The 24,218-nt window shown below is 33.2% G+C and overlaps 1 protein-coding gene across 1 annotated transcript; it reads right to left on the bottom strand.

Moving 5' to 3' along the window:
• Window positions 1-1,188: 1,188 nt before the first annotated feature.
• LOC133183346 (organic cation transporter protein-like) lies at window positions 1,189-23,047 on the bottom strand. Its single transcript, XM_061318303.1, has 10 exons — window positions 22,893-23,047; window positions 14,405-14,600; window positions 12,375-12,478; window positions 11,355-11,509; window positions 10,400-10,568; window positions 7,484-7,708; window positions 6,406-6,629; window positions 4,634-4,815; window positions 2,950-3,107; window positions 1,189-1,527 (listed from the first exon to the last, which is right to left on the bottom strand). Exons 1-10 carry the CDS (start codon window positions 23,033-23,035, stop codon window positions 1,413-1,415), a joined length of 1,671 nt encoding a protein of 556 aa, XP_061174287.1. The 5' UTR covers window positions 23,036-23,047; the 3' UTR covers window positions 1,189-1,412.
• Between the last annotated feature and the right edge of the window lie 1,171 nt (window positions 23,048-24,218).

Here is a 24,218-nt window from a genome sequence, read left to right on the forward strand (position 1 = left end):
CATATCCACAGTGTGAGTGAAAGAAGAACAATAACTTCCTGTTACCAAGGTCATAAGGGAAATCGATCAAGTGTTGAGGTGAATGGAGAGTCTTATTACTTAGCAAAGATAATATTTTCCTAATTCAACTCACTATTTTTTCAAAACCTATCTTTTTTATATTTAGAATACCCTTTTACCATTTTATTGCTTTAAAACAAGACACCGATTGATTTTACCCAGGTTTCTTTGTGAAATATTAAATTTATACCTACACTTAGTACGGTCCATTCGTCCGTCCGTCTTTCAAACTATTTTCTTCCTATTTGGTGGATCGAAAAACAATGTCTCTTCAAAAATGGTACCAAGAACTCCTCTCTTCATATTACGCACTAGTCATATCATCTTTTGGAATATGATTACTGATGACCTGTAGTTTTGCAACAAGGTTTGGAATTTTTCATTTTCATCCTGGGGACCATCTGGGAGGTTTAAAACATTTTTTTCTTTAAAAACATGGTTCCCAGATTCCCTCTTGTATTTGTCGCAGTAGCCATATCATCTTTTGCAATATAATTGTTGGTGTCCTGTAGATATGCTTCAGGGTTTCGGAAGTTTAGTTGTCTTCCAGGAGAGCAATTGGAACCGAAAAACGACTTTTCCCACAAAAAGTAAACTTTCCTTAGTAATTATAAGAACTAACACTGAGTCCAATCTTTAAATACATGGTGACGTATTTCCTAACTGTTAACATCCTTACTATAAATCCGTGCAACATTAAATATTATGCTACTTTGTTGAACTTTGTAAATATCAAAGAGTAGGATGTATTTTTACATTGGTAAAGGTTCCATAAAAAATCTCTTTTAAATATCTGAATGTCTTGTTCAGCAAGGCAATTTCCTTTCATTTTACATCAACTAATCCTTGTATCATGTTTTTGAATTTGTTTGTTATTATATGTATAAATGAAAGTTTAATTTGTAAAGTTCATTTTTTACCTCTCCCGCATTAACCCCATTTCATTTTCAATACATCTATTTAAACATATTATAAAGTCACTTGTATGATCCAATAATTGACAGAACAGAATATAAAAAGCACTTCTGTCTTCGTTTGATTACGCACTAGTTCAGCGGCGTAATATTCTTAGCGGTGTAATGCGGCATAAGCACGGAAAATCGATAAAGGGATAAAAACCATTAAAAATTAGGTAAAATATATTTATTATTGCGAAAAAAAAAAAATACGAAATTACACATATACCTGTACAATAAATTACATGGAAATTAGCTATATTTTTTCCATCAAAACTTAACAAAGCAAATTAAATATATAAGATAAAGATTATAAGAAAATAAGTCGAACACGTCCTTAAGGTCCTAAACAGCTGCAAAGTGCATCTCCAAATAGTATCGCTTATGTCCAGCACGTTATAGTACATCTTTGTGATGTCCATTACTGGTCTCTGTCAACTTCATATATTCGCTATCGTTATCTTCAACAGCCCGGGGTACGTACGGTTTCTCTTCATTCTCGGAAATCTCGCTGAAAATAAAGGGTTTATACAAGTGCAGTATATCCGAACTGATGCCATCTTTAATTACGTTTTTGTAACTTATTTATTTTTCTCCCTCTCTCACCTTGCTTCGAATGATTTGAAATTTGAAACCATGCATTTTGATGTAAATTTTAAATGAAAACAGGCAAAATTTTTGCATTTGGCAACAAAATGTACACAGACCCTGGACAGACAGATTGTCAGCTCTTTCCAGTGATTGACTTTTCCTGTTCTATGAACAGTTAAAAAATGAGAACGGATTTCAAAGAATTTAAAGAATTTTTGGAGCATATTTCCTAGGGGTGGGACGATATACTGATACAACGATACATACCGATATTTTCTTCTAAGATACGGTTTACGATACACGAACGACCTATCCAAAAATTGAAAATGAAAGTAGTCCTTGGAAAATGGCGGCTTGTATGAAGCGAAGACATGATTATGATGATATTGATATTGAAAACACGCGTTAGAACTAATAATGTGTAGATAAGGGTAAATCATTTTCACTTTTAAGCATCCTCGGAAGATGGGACAAGAAAAGTTCAGTTTGGAAAGCGTGTTATATATATACAGAACGTATCGTTTCCACAACAGTTGATATTAGTCCATCTGGTACTAACAGCTTATAACAATGTATGATTCTCTAATTTCAAGAATTTGAAATTTTGAAACAAATTGTGGATTTTTTTAAAACTCAACTTGGTTACAGACTTTCAGCAATTAATATTAATGTACATGTGATGTTTTTTAAATGAATTTTTAGACAGTGTTCTTGATGAACTACACAACTATTTGTAAACAACTTGTTTATAGACATTTGGCAATGTGTACATGTAACAATGTTTTTGTAAATTTTAAGTCAATGAAATTGATGAACTTCAAGTATTAATTCCAAAGCACACATGATTTGATATAGAATAATTTGTAGATTTAATATCAAGACAAAAATGAAATAAAATACAAAGTTTTTTTTATAGTTTTATAATTTATCATAATATCGAGATACGTATCGTATCGTGTTATGTGTACCGAGATACGTATCGTATCGTAAGATCTGTGTATCGTCCCACCCCTAATATTTCCCCAGTGACTGAGTTTCGGGATGAATTAAGTAAGTAATGAGTAAAACCCTCTCCTAATACAAGAGTAGATCAGTACAAGTGTTTCTGCAAGAAAAAAATAATTGTAAAGCTTGGGAAAATCGCTCCTCCAGTAAAAAATTTGTCCATATTGTTGCTTTGTTCACCAAACCTGAATTAAACGCAAAATTATGGGAAATGCAGATAACACATGTATTTAGTTTACCGCTTTTGTTTTACCTTGCTTTTATAAATTAAATAGATGCATCAGCTAAGAGTGGTAAATTATTGACGTTAGTCAGCAGACTGTATAAACTAACCGACCTTTCTGTTGCTAAATCCTCTTCATGCTCCGCGTCTTCCACCTGCTCCAACAGTTTCCTCTTTTTCGTTTCCGGTAGTGTTATCGAAAGGAGAGCCACAATAATGGTGATGATGCCGTAAATTAACAATGGTAGAGCTGTATGCATTTTACCATCCGTCTAAAATAGATTGTTGTGACATAATGTGTAAGGAGGAGGGAAATAAAGTATAGACAAGATGTAAAAATTAGCGTTAAGGTCAAGATCTAGTAAATGAGTTTAGACTGTCTTGTTGGTGCTAGATCCATTATGACGTCATAATTGATTTAAAGAGGTTGGATCCTGCCAACAAAAGTAATGAGATTTTTTTTATCAAGTATATTTTTAGAATTTATACACATAGCTTAGTTAAAAATCAAAACAAAAATGGAGGTCAATGCGCTTCTTTTGGCGCTACAGAGCATTTAGTTTGACGTTTTTGCACAGTAAAAACGTTTTACACATAAATCAATTTTTAAAGTTTTTCCTCCAATATTTTTTATTCAAATAAATTATGGGAACAAACACAGTTTTGTTTCATTTTAAATAGACACATTAAAATTTGTGGCAATGGATTTTTTTTCAAATTACTCCGCATGTTCAATTATTTGACCTTTTTGCACTCAAAAAATTCATTTTTCTGGCATTAAAAATTTAACAAGCAAAAAAATCATTTGAAAGTAATGACATTTTACTAAATTTAAGAAGAATGGTTAAAAGTATCTTATATATTCAGAAAAGAAAATTAAAAATGGGGGTCTGTGATGTTAATTTTTAGATATTACTAAAATAGTGCTTATTTTAAGCTTAAATTAGGGCTATTTTTTCTTGATTTTTACACTATATTTGCTGTATTTATCAAATATGATGATAGAATTCATGATAGTTTATTTAATATATAATTTAGGACCAGTATAAAACAGTTCACTGCACAAAATAACTCTGTGTGCAGACTGCATGTAAAAATAGGAATCCAAACTTAACATACTTTAAATACTTATAAAGAGAAAAAATGATCATTTTCTTCTAAAGAACCTTCCGCCACAAAATATAGTTCCTCACTTAATGCTTTTGGTATGGACTTTAATCATGGAGTTTTAACTGAATATAGTTGAATTGGCATTGTAGAATCCAAATTTATTGTAAGAATCAAAACATTATGCATATTTTTTTTAAATATAGGTTAAGATAAAAATATGCTCAAAAGCTCAGTAGCGAACCTCGTTAAAGCTTAATTTTCCCCGTACTTTACGGCTGTAATTGAATTATGTAGAAAAAGAAGCATTTTCATGGAATTCAATTTGAAATCATATCAAAAGTAACCCCGATACTTATATTCAATTTAATATCATTTTAAAGTAGAGGTCAAGAAGATACGAACAGTTTTCCGTGAGACTGTGGGCAATATTGATACATTTCCTTTTTCTGTGATAGAAAAAACTCCGAAATTTATACATGACTTTCTTTATTTTTCATTGAAAATGAAAGTTTAAAATACATTTTTTCATTTGAGTTTACCTAAAAATTATGTCCCGATACACCTTATTTTACCAAGCTATATTTATAAAGGATCATTAAAAGAACTCGTTTTTCAAATTTGAAAAATCTGTAGGCACCTTTCATTCACTAGATCTTGACCTTAAGTTTATCATGTTGACAAAACTTACAAGTTGGTACATATAAGGCGAAATGTTGGAACCTATTCTAGCCCCACAACTACAAATTCCCATTACCAAACTCCGGACGACTGTTGGAAACAGTTCTCCTGTGTAGATAAAAATCTCACCGAATCCTGCTGATATTCCAAGCTTCCCGATCATGGACAACGCTATCATTATCCAGTTGTGAGCTGAAGTGTATTGTAAATTTGCGCTTATTAATTTTTGAAAACAACAATTTATTTTTTTACCTCCATTGACTTTCACTATATATAAGATACTAGCATGCTGAAATTCCTTTAAACTAACTATTGCCCCCTCCGCCCAATAGATCTTATTTGCATGGCCCTAAATAGACATTATTGGCGGAGCTAACATAGAAGAACACAAAGTATTTTTTGTGAATTAGTTCCCCGTGATCGAAACATTTCCTTTAGGCTAGTAGATCTCTTCCTGAGACCATGAAACATCATACACATAGGTCTAAAAATGTGGTTGAAGGTCACTTTTGAATTTTTGGCATTCTACTGTTGTCTGTAGTGTGGTTGAAGGTCACTTTTGAGTTTTTAGTGGAAGTAATCTACTGTTGTCGAAAGTGTGGTTGCAGGCTATGACATACCTCATACTAATTGTTAGGACTTCAGATTACTCTGTCTACCTGATCAATACACAGGGCTCATCGCGGGTGTGACCAGTCTACAGGAGATGCTTACAGGAGATGCACCTGATCCCGCCTCTGGAATTTCCAGGGGTCCGTGTTTTATGCCCTGTTTACAGATGTGTATTGTTTGAAGATTTTTTGAGATCGATCACTGTTTGTTATCTTCGCCTATTTCATTTTTGAGTTTTGGGGGGACTTCATTTCTTCATGTCAATGTTATGAGCTTTATTCACTTTTTATGTGATTCAACTTTGATAAATTGGAATGAAATGTGATACATTAGTATGTATAGCAAACTTAGATTGAGTTTCTTGAGATGTCATTATTAACCTTTGAGTTAGACTCTGTTTTTTATGTGCAAGTTAGTTATATTTCAGATTTGATTTAAGACATTGAATCAAGATTTTTGTTACACAATTTAAATACTACATACAGGGAATTTTTCGCCCCGTTATGTTTTTCTCCACTTTTTATTTTCGCCCATTTCGCCCTACTCACAGGTGGACGAATTCAAAGAACACGGTATAATTTCTTAAACAGAACTGTAACTGGGCGAATTTAAAACAGGGCAAAATTATTTGCAAGTGTGAAAGGGCGAAAATAACACAGGGCGAAAATAACTCTGTATACAATCTGGCGTTTTTTAACTGTTGGAAAATTCAAAATTTATTTTTCTGAAAGTGATTTTAATACATGTATTAATCTTTCAGTTTTACATTAAAAGTTAATGCAGTTTTTGTTAAGCAGAGCTGCTAATGATATATTTTTTGGTGAGTTCTGACTAAAACATGGCATTATTACTAAAGAATGTATTACTTCCACAATTATTTAGACATTTTTGACACAGATTCAGCATGTTTTAATTGGGAAGAGGGGGGGGGGGGGGTAGATTATAAATTTATTTCATTTTTCAGCTTAGCAGGACTGCAATATAAAGTACAACTGCATTTCATCTGAGTATTTCCCACCATGAATGTAGGCATTATGAAAATTTGTAGGGAATGTGTGTTGCCTCAGCAACATTATTTTCACAGATTGCTTGTTTGACTGCATCTACTGTTCCGTATACCCTAGTTGAACCATTTATTTTATTCTAAAATAGCACATCAATGAAGCTTACATTCATCTCCAAATAAGACAGGAAACACAGAAGCCAAACACGCAGTTCCACTAAGAAACATCACAGTAAGATGCATGGGTTTTCGTCCTGTTCTGTCCATAAATATACACAGGAAGTAGCCAATGAATTCCATTATGCAGGATATGGCAAAATTAATGTACAAGTCGCCTCCTAACTTCCCAATATGAAGAGTTAATCCGTAATAAATGAACGATATGATAAACCTGATAAAATAAAATCTTGTCTATTTGAAATCTGAAAAGAAATCCATATTTGCTTAAAGTAATACATTTTAAATGCTATACATTTTTAAAACAAAAATACAAATAAATATTTATATATACAAAGCTGCAGATCTGCTGGTCTGAAAAAATGGGAACAGAGAGCTACAGTGCCACTCGTTGAAAAAAAGGCGTATATTTACTGCGCACAGAAAAGTGCGCTGTTTCTCGATTTATTTCTCCGTATATTGAACCTGCCATCCCAAAACCTTACTAACCGTGTGTTCCTTACGTATTCTCTAACTAATTCACCTCGAACATTTCCCATAACCGTTGGTAATTGCCTTACTGAGCCTAAAATTGAGACCATTCAAAGCCTCGCCTATTCCTACTACAATTTTGGGTGGCAAGACAATTCGAACCAACGCGCTGAGGTAGTTCACAGAGGACTATGGATTTGTTTAAATCAAGCTTTTGTGTAGTTGAGGTATCAATATACAATCAATATCAATATATATCAATACAGAACCGAGCGCAACTTTGTACGCAATAAAATAAACAGATTTCAAGGGTGGAACTGTTGCTCTTTGGACTGTCAATATTTTTTCGGAGAGGTACAGTTCTGCAGCTTATATATATATATATATATATATATATATATATATATATATATATATATATATATATATATATATATATATATATAAACGGTTACCAAATAAAGAAGCTCAGTAATCCTCTACATAGTACAAATTGAATGATTAAAATCCAGCAACTTGATGACACAAAGAAATGGCACAACCTACACAAACCTGAGAATGGATAATCTGTCAGAAAAGCATAATGATATTACAAACCAGTTGCAGAAAATGATTATCCATCTTATGAGGAGCTTTCTAGAGTGAAACAGTTCTCTCAAGATCTCACGTACACCCCTGTCTTCTTCTTCCAGCTTAAAGTCACTCGGTAAATCTTCGAACTCTGTATTGTTGCTTTTGGCTGCTTTCCTTAATATCTTAACGGCATCTGTGTTTCTTCCTCGTGATAGAAGCCAGCGGGGGGATTCTGGAAGGACCTGAGGCCTATGCAAATACATACAGACAATCATGTGCATATCAGTAATTTTGATCTGCTGTTTGAACTGCTGTTATATTACATTATTTTTAAGCAAATGATTATACATCTCTTTCTATTAGTCATTTCTAAAGCTACATGTATTACGTTCATTCCAAGGATGAAATTCTTCTAAATCACATTTCAGTGTTTCATACTTTTAACATTCCAATCAACCAAAGTGAGTTTGTCCTACCCTACCTATACTGAATTACTAAACTTCATAAAAATCCTTACAAACAAAGATATATTGCTGGGTCCAGCAAATGCTCTACCAAGCCCCTATCTTTACTCCTAACCAAGATATTAACTGCTGTTAAAGAGAAACTACAGACATATTGTGCTACAGCATACTCTAGAAGTGGTGTAAATCAGATGTGGATCCTCAAAAACTCTAAAGAACTTTTAGAAAACCTGAAGTCACAAAATTTTTCAAAAGTCTATAACATCAAAACGTACGAATTTCTACACTTTATACAAGCATTCCTCACGATAAATTAAAAACTAGGCTTTTTGACATCAAAGACAACTGCTTCTTCAATAAAAACGGAACTTGGAAATTTTCACATCTTGTGATTGGTCATCAACAGAATTACTTCGTTAAAAATCACTCTGATTCTACACACAAGTACTCTGAAGTTGATATTAAAAAGATGCTAGATTTCCTCATCAACAACATTTATGAAGTCTTCGGAGACCAAGTCTTCCAACAAACTGTTGAAATTCCGATGGACACCAATTGTGCTCCTTTATAAGCTGACCCGTTACGAAGCAGAATTTATTAAAAAATTTCTTCATGAGAAGAAAACAGTGGCCTTTAGCTCCACATTCAGATATATCGACGACGTTATATCAATTAACAATGGTTATTTCCATTTATATGTCGACTCTATTTATCCCAATGAACTTGAAATAAAAGACATGTCAGGGTCTGCCTCATTACCTATATATTTGGTTGTTTTACTGACTACAGACGACAAAGGCCAACTAATAATAAAATTGTATGACAAACGAGATGACTTCAGCTTTTCCATCGTCAACTTTCCTTATTAGTCCCCTACCGGTGAAACCGGAGGGGACTATAGGTTTCCTCTGAGTCTGTCCGTCCGTCTGTCCGTCCGTCTGTCTGTCTGTCTGTCTGTCTGTCCCTCTGTCAGTCTGTCCCACTTGGTTTTCCGCACTTTTTTCCTAAACGCTTGCAGATATTGAGCTGATTTTTGGTATGTGAGTGTATCTTGATGAGTTACAGATCAAGTTTGCATTTCGTTCCGCTTCATTGATTTTTGACGGAATTACGGCCTTTTCAATTTTTACGGGTTTTCCGCAATTTTCTTTTAAACGCTTGTAGATATTGAGCTGATTTTTGGTATGTGGCTTTACCTTGATTAGTTTAGATCAAGTTTGCATTTCGTCCCGCTTCATTAATTTTTGACGGAATTATGGCATTTTCAATTCTTAACGGGAACAGAACCAGATTACACTTGCCGGTAGGGGACTAGTATTGCTAATGCAATACTCTCAGAATGCTTGTTTATGTAGTAATATTCCGCTATCGCATGCATGCAACTTATTTGCCCAGTTTTTCAACCGAGCAGCTACTCACATATAAGTTGAAGTTACAGGATTTCAACAACCTCGTTTAAAGTCAGCATTCCGAAAATTTTAGGGTCGTTATCATGACCTTGTAAGCAAACATAACCTATCACTGGGTCATATTTTTGCTGATTTGTTTCCTACCAATTGTTAGACCTCTATTTTTAAACTAAATTTGACTACAGATTGTCCCTTCTACTTGATCAATACATAGGGCTCACGGCGGGTGTAAACGGTCAATAGGAGATGCTTACTCCTCCTAGGCACCTGATCCCTCCTCTGAAATTTCCAGGGGTCAGTGTTTTATGCCCTGTCCACAGATTTGTATTGTTTGAAGTTTTTATGAGATCGTTCACTGTTCGTTATCTTCACCCTTTTTCAGTTCTCATTGCTTCGCTGATGTCCAGGAGTTAAGAATTTTTTTTTTCTAAGATATAATGCCTTATCAATATATTGCATCTCCCTGGAGCCTGAACCCAGGTGTCATGATATTTTTTAAATAAATTTGGTAAAGAGCCCAGCTCTTATTTTAATCATGTCAATAATTTGAATGCTCGAGTTTTAATGACTACAATATTTTTTTTATGGTTTTGACAACGTCCCCTAGACCCCAGGGAGGAAGAGACATGAAATTCACAAATTTTACCCAAAGATGTTATCTATACTAAATATGGAGAACAATTCTTCAGTCCTTCAGCGGGAAAAGCTTAAAATGTTCAATAGCTTACGTTTGTTAGTTGCACGACAGATATTGCACGATCGAAAAAGTTCACCTGAGTGCCTTTGATGACCAATAAATTTTAAGAAGGACTGCAATGTTTCAATGTTGGCAACTCTGTGATTATTTCACTTATGTATAGCAAAAATCGCTTATTTATGGATAAATGTAAATAAAAAAATCCACATATTGCAAGCTCAAGCAGCAAGAGACATAAAACTGTAAAGCAGTCTATAACGACAAAGTATCAATGTACAATGTACAAAGAAAACGTTAAAACCTGAGAGATTAATCAGACGTTCATCAGATATATATTAGATATGGAGAAGAGATATTATAAATAACGTACCACCAATAACATACTGTAGAAACCATCGGAACAGCCAATGCCAGTTGTAACCATCGCCAGTCTCTTATAAAGTACGCAAAAATTAACAGCAGAAACTCCCCAAAGACGTACACCTCTAAAATCATCGTCCCAGAAAACAGTCTTTTTGATGGCCCAACCATTTCCATTCCTACAGGTAAAGAAAATTATTTATTTCAACACCTTTGTTTTGTTATACAGACTGACAATGGGTGTACAAAAGTGGGGAGGGGGATAAATGTATGACATGAAATACTATCATTCCAGTAACAGCGTGTCACTTTGCTTGATCAAGCTTGATAAAGTTTAACATGTTGATTACCATATTACTCATCGATTGGATGTTTGATTTCAATGAAAGCAATACTACTTTGCATATGAAATACAGAACCCAGCAATACTGACCAATTGTATTGAACGATTGTTCACGAGAATGCAGTAAACCATAATCACATGTAGACAGGCAAAGCAAGTATGATGATATTGATCGCTATATAGTATAACAGTAGCAGAGTATAGCCTTACATATTTCATGCTTTAAATTTTCTCATGTACGAGTATTAACTCCATTCGGTCAAATCACAAAAAATATGACACATACTACTTTGAGGACAGAAAACGGGCTTTCACCGACCACGTGTTGCTGCTGACTGCCGCAATGGTAAACAGTCAATCAATATGATTGGCCAGTGTTATCGGGGTATTGTTGGATTCTGTGTTTCTTATGCAAAGTGGCACTGATTTCATTCAAATCAAACATCCAATCGATGAGTAATATGGTAATCAATTTGTGAAACTTTAGCACGCTTGATCAAGCAAAGTGACACGCTGTTATTGGAATGATAGTATCATTTTTTCCCAATAAGATAAGACTTTTTAAATCAAATCAAGGAGAAATGTATGTACATGTTTGTGTAACAAGTATACAAAAATATACCGATTATAAAGGCTCCATGATAATACGCTAAACCACAGGTGCCATCAAAGAATCGAAGAATGATAAACATTAACACATTGTACGAGAAAGGCATGATTATATTAACGACAAACTGTAGGGTAGTGGCGAAAATCACCATCTTACGTCTTCCAATCCTGTAAAAAAATAAATGACTATAATCAATGAATATTATTCAATTTGAATGGTTTTGTATACTCCCTAAAGCCAAAGGCTCGGGTGAGCTTTCTTGATCAAAATTTTCCCGTCATCTATTCGTATAACATTAAATTTTTGACTTCTCTCATCCGGTTTCCACCAAAATATAGCAAATCACTCTTGAATGGGGAAAGAAGTTGATTCTTGTTTGAACAAGAGACATCATACTGCTCGAAGAGGAGTTTTTAAAAGGGTACGTGTTTATGTTGGGGAAATACATGTATTTTGTAAAGGGATATCAAAACTACATATTTTTTTCATCAATATGTCACTATCCATACTTGCTTTATATAAGTTGATGTTAGAGTAATTTCAACAACCTCGTTGAAAGTCATCATATTGTTAATTCTATTGTCGTTATATTGACCTTGTTAGCAAATATAACATATCGCTGGGTTGTATATTGGCTGACGTGTTATATACCAACTGTTCGGCCTTTGTTTTTATACTAAATTTGACCACGGAATGTTCCGTCTACCCGATCTATAAATAGAGCTCACGGCGGGCGTGACAGGTCAACAGGAGAAGCTTACTCCTTTCACGCACCTGATTCCACCTCTGGAATTCCCAGGGGTCGTGTTTTATGCCCTGTTCACAGATTTGTATTGTTTGTAGATTTTTTGAGATCGATCACTGTTCGTTATCTTCACCCTTTTTCATTGGTGAACCCAGTAAAATCAAGTTTTGACTTGGATTTATTGCCTTTTATTCTATTATAATTTTATGAAAATTGGAAATTAAGAAATGAGATAATTTTACTTTACTGAAAAGAAAACTATGATTTAATAGTAAATTATTACTTACACATCGGCCAGCGGGCACAAAGTAACGGTGGCAAAGACATAGCCAAAGAAGTATGCAGAAATGGACAGTGAGTGTAAGATTTCGTTGTCACAAACCAGATTAAACTGAAAGATATAATATTTACTGAATTACATAATTCATAAATGAAAAAAAGAACTACGATCTAACAAGATTCTATAATGCAGTCACCTTTGGTATATGATATTTTAATTAACACTGTGTCAGCAACATAATGAAATGTATGATTGCTATTTGTTTTATTCAAAGAAATCAATACTTTTAATATTTTAATAATGATGTGTAGAATTTAAAAACAAGATGTGTTTGTGAAACACTGATGCCACCGTATGGCAACTCATAGCAAAGGTTAAACTTTCTCAAATGCAAATCGAATATGTTGGTACCCAAAGTAAGGTCTTTTCTCGAGGAATAAACCTGTGAAATATGAAAGCCCTAGCAGCAACCATTGAGTAGAACCATTGAAAAGGTTAAAGTTTTTTCAAAGTATGTCAAATATCAAGGTCAAGGTCAAATGTTATGGCCAGGGTTAAAGTTTTCCAAAAGTAGGTCAAACTCCAAGGTCAAAGGGTCAAAGTTGTTGGTATCGAAAGGAAGGTCTTGTCACAAGGATTACACATGTGAAGTATGAAAGCCCTAGCAAAAACCGTTATGGCCAAGGTTCAAGTTTTTCAAAAGTAGGTCAAACTCCAAGGTCAAGGTCAAAGTTTCAAAGTTGTTGGTATCCAAAGGAAAGTCTTGTCACAAGGATTACACATGTGAAGTATAAAAGCCCTAGCTCCAACTGTTCAAAAGTTATGGCCAAGGTTAAAGTTTGGTAAAATTTTGCCAAACTGGGTCAAACTCCAAGGTCAAGATCAAAAGGTCAAATATGGTGGTACCCAAAGAAAAGTCTTGTCACAAGGAATACACATGTGAAATATGAAAGCTATAGCTTAAACCAATCAAAAGTCATGGGCAAGGTTAAAGTTTTTGCGGACAAACAGACAGACAGAAGGACAGGGAAAAAGCTATATACCTCCGAATCTTCGATACGGGGGCATAAAAATATATTTTTCAGGTTAAAGTATCGAACATGTCTCCATTTCGTTAGGTACTTGAGTCACTTAAATGACCCATTCTTATCTGTTTTTGTTGTATTGTGCGTCGTCCATTGTCCGTCGTTCATAAAATTTTGAGCATTTTCAACTTCTTCTCTGGATGGGTGAGCCAGTTTCAACCAATTTTGATGTAAAGCGTCTTGGAGTTAAGGAAAAAGCTTCATGAATATATGATGAAACCAATCGCATCATCTCGGGTCTTCCCGTATGAGGTCGGAAAAACAACCTCGAATACATGTATTAACATCACCGGATGTTAAAAAAATTTACAAGATAGAGTCACTTCCTATTTATTAAAGCATTGGAAAGACAGAGTTAAAAGTCGTTCCTGTAGTATATTTTAGGTAATATTTTTACATTCAATAAAGTTGAGCACCATACTCTACAGATAAAAGGTCTTCCTACAATTATTTCAAAGTTTATGAAAAGGGGGGTTGTCATGGATGCTTACGTAACACATTCGAGGTTGTTTTTCCGCTTGTCGGAAAGGTCCGTGAAGTGTTTTTCCGCTTGTCAGAAATTTCGATTGATGATGAAACAGTTCTCTCTAAACTACAATGTTTGTTACCCGAGACCTGAGTTCCAGTTCCTGGTGAGGCTAATGTGGTCATAGACTGAAAAAACTCATGATATTCAGGTATCCATCCATCAAGGCCCATAGGCCGCTTGTTACTGATAAAAAGATTTATTAAAACCCTTTTTAGCGTTTATTTTAAAGTTATGTTCACAGACATTTAAGGCATAGGGCTGAATAAGTGATTAATTTATTTTCTGTTTTTCACAGTCACAGGGGCTTTATAAATGATCAAGAAACTAAATTAGATACCACATACTAACTTGTTATTTGAGAGGATTTGCGTTCTTAAGATTCAACATACACATGTATTTTTGGTTCCATATTCGTGCCCTTACCTGCGAGTTAACTGTTTTTGTGAAAACTGATTGGTCATACACCCATTCGGAGCACTTTTCAATCGTTCCATTAACCAAGATTTTACATTCATCGTAGCTGCCATCTGGACGCTTAGGGATTGTCGCATTGATGACTTCATCATGATACTGATTCTGAACTGCATAAGTATCGTTCTGTAAACCTGGGATTTTGCACCTGTATTTACAAAGAACACGGGCATGTCGATTACAGGTATGCACAACTCAACTTTGGGAAGAGTCATAAGGCTGATTGAAATGACACACAATAAAGGACTTGCGATATACTTCGACTGTCACACTAATGAGCCAAGATTATTTTAGCAAGAATTGTTCGGGATACAAAATTGTAGTAGATATAGAGGTAGCAACATCGTACTAAGATGTTGAAAATGTCTTGCTACTCAGGTAACGCTTAAAGCCATAAGCCTATTGCATTTTAAAGCGTGGAGAACATACGTATTTTGTTTACAAGCCGTCTAAATAATCTAATAAAAATGATTAAAAAATCTCATAATGTGAGATTCACATAACATTACTGATTGCAATCTGTTTGACACTTCTGTTTTCGTTAGATGCTCTCTATTATATTCTGGCATTGTGACATTTTAGAATCACGTACATAGCATATCAATGAAACAGTCCACGTTTCCTTGCTTTATTGTTTGTATGTATTCCTCGGCTCGTTGATTTTTTTTCTTCCAAATTTTTATTTTTTAAATTTTGAATAGCAAACATTCAAAAGAATTTGAAAAGGCAAATATACTAAATACTTCGAGTTTTTTGGTTAACCATTTAAATGCATGTATGCAAATGTATGGCGGTATTTAAGTCAATTATACAATTTCATATATATGGCCTCTAAAGCGACAGATAATATGAAGGTTTTTTGGTCTCGAATAAACGCTGAGTTGTCAATTGATTTGTCAGTCAAATGAAAATGCATGATTCTGAACTATGCATTGCAATAAATCAAAGAAAGTATTCATCTTGTGGAGAGTAGGAAAATACCCCCCCCTTCCCCTTCCTGAATGACAAATGTTAAAGAACAGGGATCAATCTCATAAATCGTGTAAATAATACGAAACCTAGAAAGGGCAAAAACACAGACTCCTGGAAACACCAAAGATGGGATCAGATGCTTAAGATATGGAACAGTCATATTTATGTAGTAAATATTCCACAATCAGCTGCATATGGTGTTTTTTGTTTTCCAATTTATTATATACGGAAGAGCATACTCTCAATTTTGAAACAGAGGCAGGCTACTGACAAATAAGTTTATGTTACAAGAGTCTTAATTACCTCGTTTAAAGTCAGCGTTTCGAAAATTTCTATGGTCGTTATAATGAACTTGTTTGCAAATTTAACCTATCAATCAGTCATATTTTGTTTAAGATATTTTAGACCAATTGTTAGGCAATTATTTTTGAACTAAAGTTGACTACGAATTATTCCGACTACTTGATCAATACATAGGGCTCACGGCGGGTGAGACCATCAACAGGGGATGCTTACACCTGATCTCACCTGATCCCACCTGTAGAATTTCCAGAGGTCACTGTTTTATGTATTTCTATCGTTTGTAGGTTTTGTGAGATCAATCATAGAGTTCGTAAGCCCTCTGTCTTGATAAGCGAAACAGAATAGTCTGTGGTCAAAATTAAGGTAAAAATAAAAAATAAACCAATGGCCTAACATGTCAGTCAAAAGAAAGGTTCTATTCGCAAACAAGGTTATTATCACGACTATAGAATTTGCGAATTGCTGATTTTAAATGAGATTGTTTAAAGCTCTTTAATATAAACTTATTTGCCTCAGTTTAAATATTGATCGTACTCAGAACATGCTCTTACGTACCGAATCACTTGATGAACATAAACACAATATGAATGTGATTGCTAATATGAAAAGGTGACGATTGAGAAGCTGAAACCATCCCATTTGTCATATGATTTGGTTATTAGTTAGCCATTAAAGTTCACAGTCATAAAAAAATTAAACCATTATATAACACACTGGGGGTGTTTCTTATTGCAATTTCACTGATAAGTCAAATATGAATGAAAAATACTATTTTCAATTGACATAATGTCGTCAATATATCTAATGTCGAATTCAAGGTCATAGGAAATTTATTTATTTTTCTTATACAGAAGTATTCGAACGACGCTTTATAAAATTTTAAGTAATAAGTAGGATTGAATTTTTATCTTCTTCTTTTTTTTTTTTAAATTTTTTATTACCCCATCACATGAATATGATGATCAATAAGTTTACAGCCAAGGTTGGGGAGCCTTGGATTCTGCAAACTAATTTGACAAAGTTCTTATACAAAACATACATCCTGTGACAGGTGAATTTTTATATACAAAAAAAAATGAAAGAAAACACAACAGTCACACCTCAGTCATACAAGACATGTATATGCAAGCTTTATTATCTAAATTATACAAAAAAAATCATTGTTTCAATAATAAGTAGTTTGAGCAGCAGGGGGTTCAGCTCAAACAGAACAATTATTCAGGACTTGTTCTAATGGTAGACAGTTCCATTTTCTATCAAATTTCTCAATATCACAGTTTTTCTTGTAAATATATTTCTCACATTTATAATAATACAAAATTTCATCTTTAGCTCCTTCAAATGAAGGAATTTGTTTTAAACATCTTTTTCGGTATATGTGTTTCTTTACAATACATGTTATCAGATTTGCAATGTTATAATACTTATCATATTTTCCAATAATAATGTCCAATTTATTCATTGCAGTATCAATTCTTCCACATATATCTTTTATCCAATCTTGAATTTTTCCCCAGATCTCATTTACATATTCACATTCCCAAAGTAAATGTCCCAGTGTTTCTGGATGTACATTACAAAAAGTACACAATTCTGATTCTACAATCCCAATCTTGTTTAAAAATGTGTTTGTTGCAAGAATTCTGTGCATAATGCGGTATTGGAACCATCTAATTTGCATGTCATTTGTAACTTTAAAAATAAGACTATTTTTAGTCTTCCACCAATTACTGTTCACATCTAGATTAAACTCTTTTTCCCATTTCATTTCACATTTAGGTTTTTTCCAACTATGATTCAAAAATACATTGTAGTAATCCTTTGAACCCTTTTTACTTTTTCTTATTATTTGCAAAAATTGTGGGTAAAAAGGTAAGTTATTAACAATATACTCTGTATTGCAATAGAGGTCTAGTTTCTTTATATTATTTATAATCCCGTAATACAAGGTTAATGGTGGATAGAAATTGTGCCGATTATGGAACTCCTCATTACACATTAATTCACCAGTGTTATTGTAAAAATCTACTATGTAACAAACACCTTTTTCAAACCATTGTTTATAAAATACCCTTTTGCTATTAATACATATTGATTCATTAAACCACACAGGACTCAAAATACAGTAATACTCGTACAGTGAGTCTCGATACACTTTCTTAATTCTAAAAAAGCTGAAAAAACATCAATCCAAAAAATATTTGTGCTGGTTTTAATAAGCTTTTGCAAAAAAGAAGGTCCAAAAACTTATATCTGTGATAAGCAAAGTTTCAATTATCAAGTGTTTCCAGCCGGATTTACATGTATCATCATAAAAGCGGCGAACCCATGTAACTTTCAAACTTTTGGCAAAAGTTTCAAGACAAATCATTTGGAAACCTCCATTTTCGTAGCTTTGAATAATATCACTCTTTGCAACTCTTGGAGTTTTAAAGTTCCATATTTACTGATAAAAAATACTTTCAATTTCTTTTAATTTTTCTTCTGGAGGAGTTGGTAAACTAATTAACAAGTGTGTAATTTTTGGAAGAATCAATGATTTAACCACAGTAATCCTTCCTGCAGTTGATAAAATTCTGCGTGACCATGAACATACGAGTGCTTTTATTTCTTTAAGTTTGGGTGTGAAGTTTAGTTCAAACATAGAGTTACTTTCTAGGTTTACACAATATGTTATTCCTAAAACAGTAAAGGGTTTTTGAGACCAGTTTAAGTTTTTGAATTCATCTGACAACCTCAAATTGTTTCTTAGTGATCCTATTTTAATACACTGTGTTTTTTCATAGTTAGGTTTTAGTCCAGAAAACTTTGAGAATTGATCAACAAGAGAGAGAGAGAGCTGATTTTAAAGAGATTTTGGAACCATCTAGTAGCAGTACTGTGTCATCTGCATATTGAAGCAATTAAAATTCCTTACTCACTGTAGTAATGCCCCTGATTAACAAATTATTCCTTATCATTATACCCATTATCTCAGCACAAAGGAGAAATAAATATGGAGAAATTGGATCGCCTTGTCTGCATCCTCTACCTATATTGAAGAATTCAGAAAAAAATGCCATTCTGTATTACACACAATCTGACATCTTGCAGAAGAAGTTTAATTAACTTTATAAAGGAATCACCAAAATTGAAAAAATCTAAGACTTTAAAAATAAATTTCCATGAGACCGAATCAAAAGCCTTTTCAAAGTCAATAAGAAGGACTAATCCAGGTTTATTGTTTTCATTACAATAGTGTATAATATCATAGAGGAGTCTGGAATTTTCACCAAAGTACCGTCCTGCAAGAAAGCCTTTTTGATTCTCATGAATTATTTCGGACAAAATTGGTTTAATACGATTTGCTAATACACCAGATAATAATTCATAAGTGATATTCAAAAGTGAAATTGGTCTCCATTTTTTTAAATACTCTCTAGGTTTATTCCCTTTAGGCAGAATTGAAATGATTCCTTATCTTTGAGTAGCTGATAGTCGACCAGACTTTATGTTTGAAAGACTTAGAAGCAGCGTACCAATGTCTGCCCAGAAGAATTTAAAGAACTCAGCAGTAAAACCATCTGTACCTGGTGATTTATCATTTTTAAAGTTTTTTAATGTATCAAGTATTTCCTGTTTATTAATGTCCAATTTTAATTTCTTTTGAGCTTCTGAGGATACCTTTCTAATATCATTGTCATGTATTACATCATTGAGGTTTACATCTTCTAATGATTGATCTTTATTACTATAAAGTGATATGTAAAAATTTGTAATCTCTTCCAAAATCTCATTTTGTTTATTAATAATTTTGCCTTGGCTATTAATTAATGTATTTATATTTTTATTGACATAATTCCTTTTTTCAAGACCCAGGAAATATTTAGTGGGTTTCTCACCATCCTCAATCCACTTACACCTACTCCTTAATAGCAATACATTTAGTTCATATTTTCTTATTTCTTCTAGTTCAATCTGTAGGTCATTAAGCATATTTGAATATATTTCTAAGTGATATGCATTGTACAACTCCAATACAACTTTTATTTGAGTTTGTAGTTCTTGTTTTCTATTATTTCTTTCCTTAACTTTTTTAGCTGAATAATACAGGGTCATGCTTCTTATTTTCATTACCAATATATCAAGGAACAAATCATCAGGAATTGTTAAACTTGAATCAGTACTGGTATTAGAATCTGGGCCTTTATATTCTGACAGTGTCTCCTTGATTACTTGTTTTACATTTGAAACATAATCCTTATTTCTCAAAAGAGAAATGTTGAAACGCCAAAATCCCTTACCTCGATGGAAATCATTAATTATGAGCTCAATTTCTATAATAGAATGATCTGTTTTGTACCCAGGCAGAATTTTAACATCTTCTACTATTGACATTAACTCCTCAGAGATAAGAAAAAAAAAAATTTAAGCTTAATTCTAAGTTTTTTTTCGTAAAGAGGGTCCCTGGTCTTTAATTTATCGTGAGAAATGGTTGTATAAAGTGTTAATTAAAAAGACATTCGTTTGATCTAAGTGATTTTGAAAAAAATATATATTGTATTTTCAAATTTAAAAAAACTGGAGTTTTTGAAAATTTTGATATTGATTTAAACTACTTCTGTAACATGATGTAGCAGTCAGTACCTCTGAAATGAGTTGATTGAACTCTGCGCACCAGATATCAAACTTTAATCTTCTGAGCTGTCGCTGTGGCTTTAGACGTTTAAATCCATTAAAATTGTTTTTTTTTTCATATCCAGGGACTGAAAATCATAAACTTGACCTTGAAGTTAACCAGCAGAATTATTGTTATATCTGGTTTCACTTCATCTAGACTGAGACTAACCTTGAAAACTCAACATGCCGTGAAGAAAAACATATACCGCACAATAATTTTTGTCTGGGATTTAATAACTAAATAGATAATTATATATAATTGATTAGACCTGTTACAAATAACACACTTCAATCAAGATTCCTTTAATAAACCTGTATAGATTTATTGATACATTTTATGTAGGTACTGTTTTCCATTCCTTTACATGCAGTGTGTATGTTACATGATATGTCGGTAATTTATACCAAGTCGCTATAAGTAATCAAAAGGCGGATTCAATATTTGATTACTTCCCTATATTAAGCTTTTACTATCAAGAAATCATTGAATATATTTATAACAAATGGGTCATTTGCTTAAATGATAATGCAAGAAAATGTGTTATATGTTTCAAAACAAAATAAAATGAATTTTGGGTAACGTTTTGAAAAATATGTATAAAATTTTATTTTCCTCATTAAAGAAAACAATAGATACGTATATAGAATATTATATGGCCTTATCGTTGAACTGCAGTAGGTCGATAAATTATTTAATAAGCACATTGATGAGGGAGAAAATTATTATTGATATGAAATACTAAGGATCGTCTTTACACTGCACAGTAATTTAATTAAGGATACATCTCATTACATTAAAGGGTGCATTTGTGCAGTTAGACTGATCTATTTGATATGGAATAAAATAAATTCCAGTCTGTATTGTATATATAATTTTTATTAATTCAAGTATTCAAAGCCTTAGACCAAGATAAGTAATTGAAAACGTAATTCTTATGTATTTTTCCTATTGGGAAACAGTGGCGTACATGTATATTCCTTTCTGCTAATGTGTAGGCTAATGCGAAGTCACAGATTTGACCTAAAGCGTATCGTTGCCGAATTAGGGATAGGAAAGGAGGGAGTCGCCCCTCTCAATAGAGGGGGGGGGGGGTCAGAGGACCACTTTCTGCGATCTTGAAGACATCTATCATTGTCATTTTCCCAGTGAATATAATTATAAATCATTTAAACATATTTTTATAATACGGAAATTAAAATCTTCAAGACCACTCTTAATAAAATTGAGAAAATTTTAAAATCCTTACACAGTGCTAGGAAATTATGGAAACTTCTTTACTGAATAATCTAAATAAATTTTTTAAAATGTTTTTTTTTTGTTTGACTTTCTATTAACCCCAAAAAATAATAGTCTGATATCGACTTCAAGGTAACATTTCAATATTAGATTTAAATCAGAATTTTTGTATGCTGTAAAAATTGGATAGGCATAAAAGTGTGGATTGCTAAAAATACTTTCATTGCATTTGATGAAAAAAATATTCTAATAACTGGTAAATAAATAAAGATTTATGATCAACTTTCCTCCATTTTCAACCAAATACATGTATAAATAATTTTTTTTACATCAAGAAAATGATGTGTAGGCAACATATGGAATATATACGCCATTGGGAAAGCAGGTCCGCGATTTTTCTTTGTCACTACTACGATGTCTTTCAAGATTTCCTGGGTACATTAAAAAGGCATACATGAACTAAGTAATTTTAATACGTATTCCTTTAGGCTATACGATTTTTCAAAGTCCTAAAGGTGTAAAGAGAGTCCATTTCCATTGTTTTGTTTAATTAATTTTTTATCATTATTAAATACTTTTATATCTTTTTTTTTCTCTATGGCCATTAAATCATGTATTGGAACTTGTGTATTGATTGGTTACATGTATGTACCTTGCGAGACCCGAGTGGTTTCCTTATAAATAATTATCGAATATCTAATTATTCTGCCCATGCATCGCAAGATTGACACTGAATGTTGATAACAAAACATTTGTCTACCGTTGTAATAAAATAAACAACATAGCCATAGGACCCTGGGCACGCCCCCCCCCCCCACCCTTCCCCTTATATTTTTTTTTACCGATAAACCCGTTGAACCCTTTTACGAATATGAATAGGTTTGATTCAGGGGAAAAGTTATTGTTATTTTGGAATAAAAAATGTAAAGATTGTACACTCCCATGCTTGAAAAATACTTAAATAAAGCATTGTGCAAAGGTTTAAAATACGTATGGTGATATTTTTGCTCAGAAAAGCTTTTTGTTCTTTCAAAACGCATTCTACAGCTCCACTTACACAGAGAGGATAATTGTGTCATATTTTTAATTTACTGAGTTAAAGTAAATATTAACTTCATTACGATAATTGACTTAAAAATACTGATGTATGACTTATATGAACCCCAAATATGGGTATTCTGAAAGATATGTCATTGTCTTAATTACGGCATTTGGAATTAACAAAAAAATTACAGTGTTTATCTTTAGGAAATTAACATTTTTTCTTACCTATACAGTTGGTCTCCAAGTAAAAAGTTTGAAACTGGCGTACCAAAGGAATTAAATATGACTGGAAAGAAAACAATAAAAAACAGACGCTTCTGGTAAGGACCAAAAGTTCCCAGCTTTTTAATGAGAGCATCGTAATCCATTTCGTCTTCATCTAAATTTGAATTTATATTGTGTTCGCTACTAGCCTGTACCTATGTCCAGAGCAGTTAGTGAAGGCAGTGGAAAAATCAATGAGGCACAAAATTAACGCCCTACTTTAAAAAAGACACCCTGAATAGCTTACCTGAGCTAGAGTGGGTGTCCTTCTTACGGTATACTTTTTTGTCCTACAATGTGACGACAAATACTGTCTTTGGTTACGAAAAGCTGAACTTTGCGTGTTTAGATCCAGGAATACCCCATTCTTTTTTTTTTATTCAACGATCTTATTTGAACAGCTTCAGAAACCGTTTGAAGGCATAATAAGCATGCATATTAGAAAATTCAATTCAGGTGAGGATCTTTTTGTGTCGCCTGCAGAGCAGAGCGGCACTTAGGGGTCACTTTACCCGCCGTCTGTCTGTCTGTTTGTCACACTCTATAGCTGCAGAACTGTTAGAGGTATGGATTTGATATTTTGTAAATATATTGCTTGGAACTGTTGCTTTTGTAAATTATCATGGTTACCGACCTCGTGGCCCTTGACCTTTTACCTCCTTTTTCAAAATAGCGCATAGTGCCGATATACAGCATATTTTCGACATTTAAGAGCGCTCGGCACTTTGAAATGAAAGTTGCAGGTCTTTCGGATGAGACCTTTTAAAAAATCGAGGCCCCGTGTCACTATAGGCGTTGGCACGATAAAGAACCCCTATTTGCTCAATGGCCCTGAGTGCCGAGTAAAGGTCTAAATTTGAAGCCCTTCACCGGTTTATGGTGACGCCTCTATATGAGTGAAAAATTCTCGAACGGGACGTGAAACAACATACAATCAATCATTTAATACTATGAAAATACATTGGGATCGGTATTCCACAATGGATCTTGTAGACTGACAATTGCAGTAAAAACGGGCTAAAATCTATTTAGGAGGATTGTAATAAAATTTCTAATAATTTCAATTTGATTATTTATTTAAGGGTCAGGGAACCATATTTTCTTTGATTGTCAGATTCTATCGCAGTCTTATACTTTCCATCGATGCCACCAAATGCATGAACTATCATGCTAATAATAAATGAAATATGGAGATAACGAACAGTATTCAAGCTCAAAGTCCATTAAAACAATACAAAAAAAAAGCTGATCACTCTAGATTTATTTACATCTTTAATGAAGCTTCAA

This window comes from Saccostrea echinata, unplaced genomic scaffold (assembly GCF_033153115.1).
Source record: "Saccostrea echinata isolate AGI-Se365-2 ecotype Australia unplaced genomic scaffold, CSIRO_AGI_Sech_v1 ptg000009l, whole genome shotgun sequence".
In the NCBI taxonomy this organism is placed as follows: domain Eukaryota; kingdom Metazoa; phylum Mollusca; class Bivalvia; order Ostreida; family Ostreidae; genus Saccostrea; species Saccostrea echinata.

What these genes read in the sequence shown, in the direction of transcription:
- LOC133183346 (XM_061318303.1), bottom strand. Translation starts at nt 23,035, where the DNA reads ATGGATTACGATGCTCTCATTAAAAAGCTGGGAACTTTTGGTCCTTAC. An exon ending in ATAATCATTTTCTGCAACTG is followed by an intron (nt 6,630 to 7,483) that starts GTTTGTAATATC and finishes TTATTTTATCAG; the next exon opens with GTTTATCATATCGTTCATTT. An exon ending in GAGGATTTAGCAACAGAAAG is followed by an intron (nt 1,528 to 2,949) that starts GTCGGTTAGTTT and finishes CTTTATTTTCAG; the next exon opens with CGAGATTTCCGAGAATGAAG.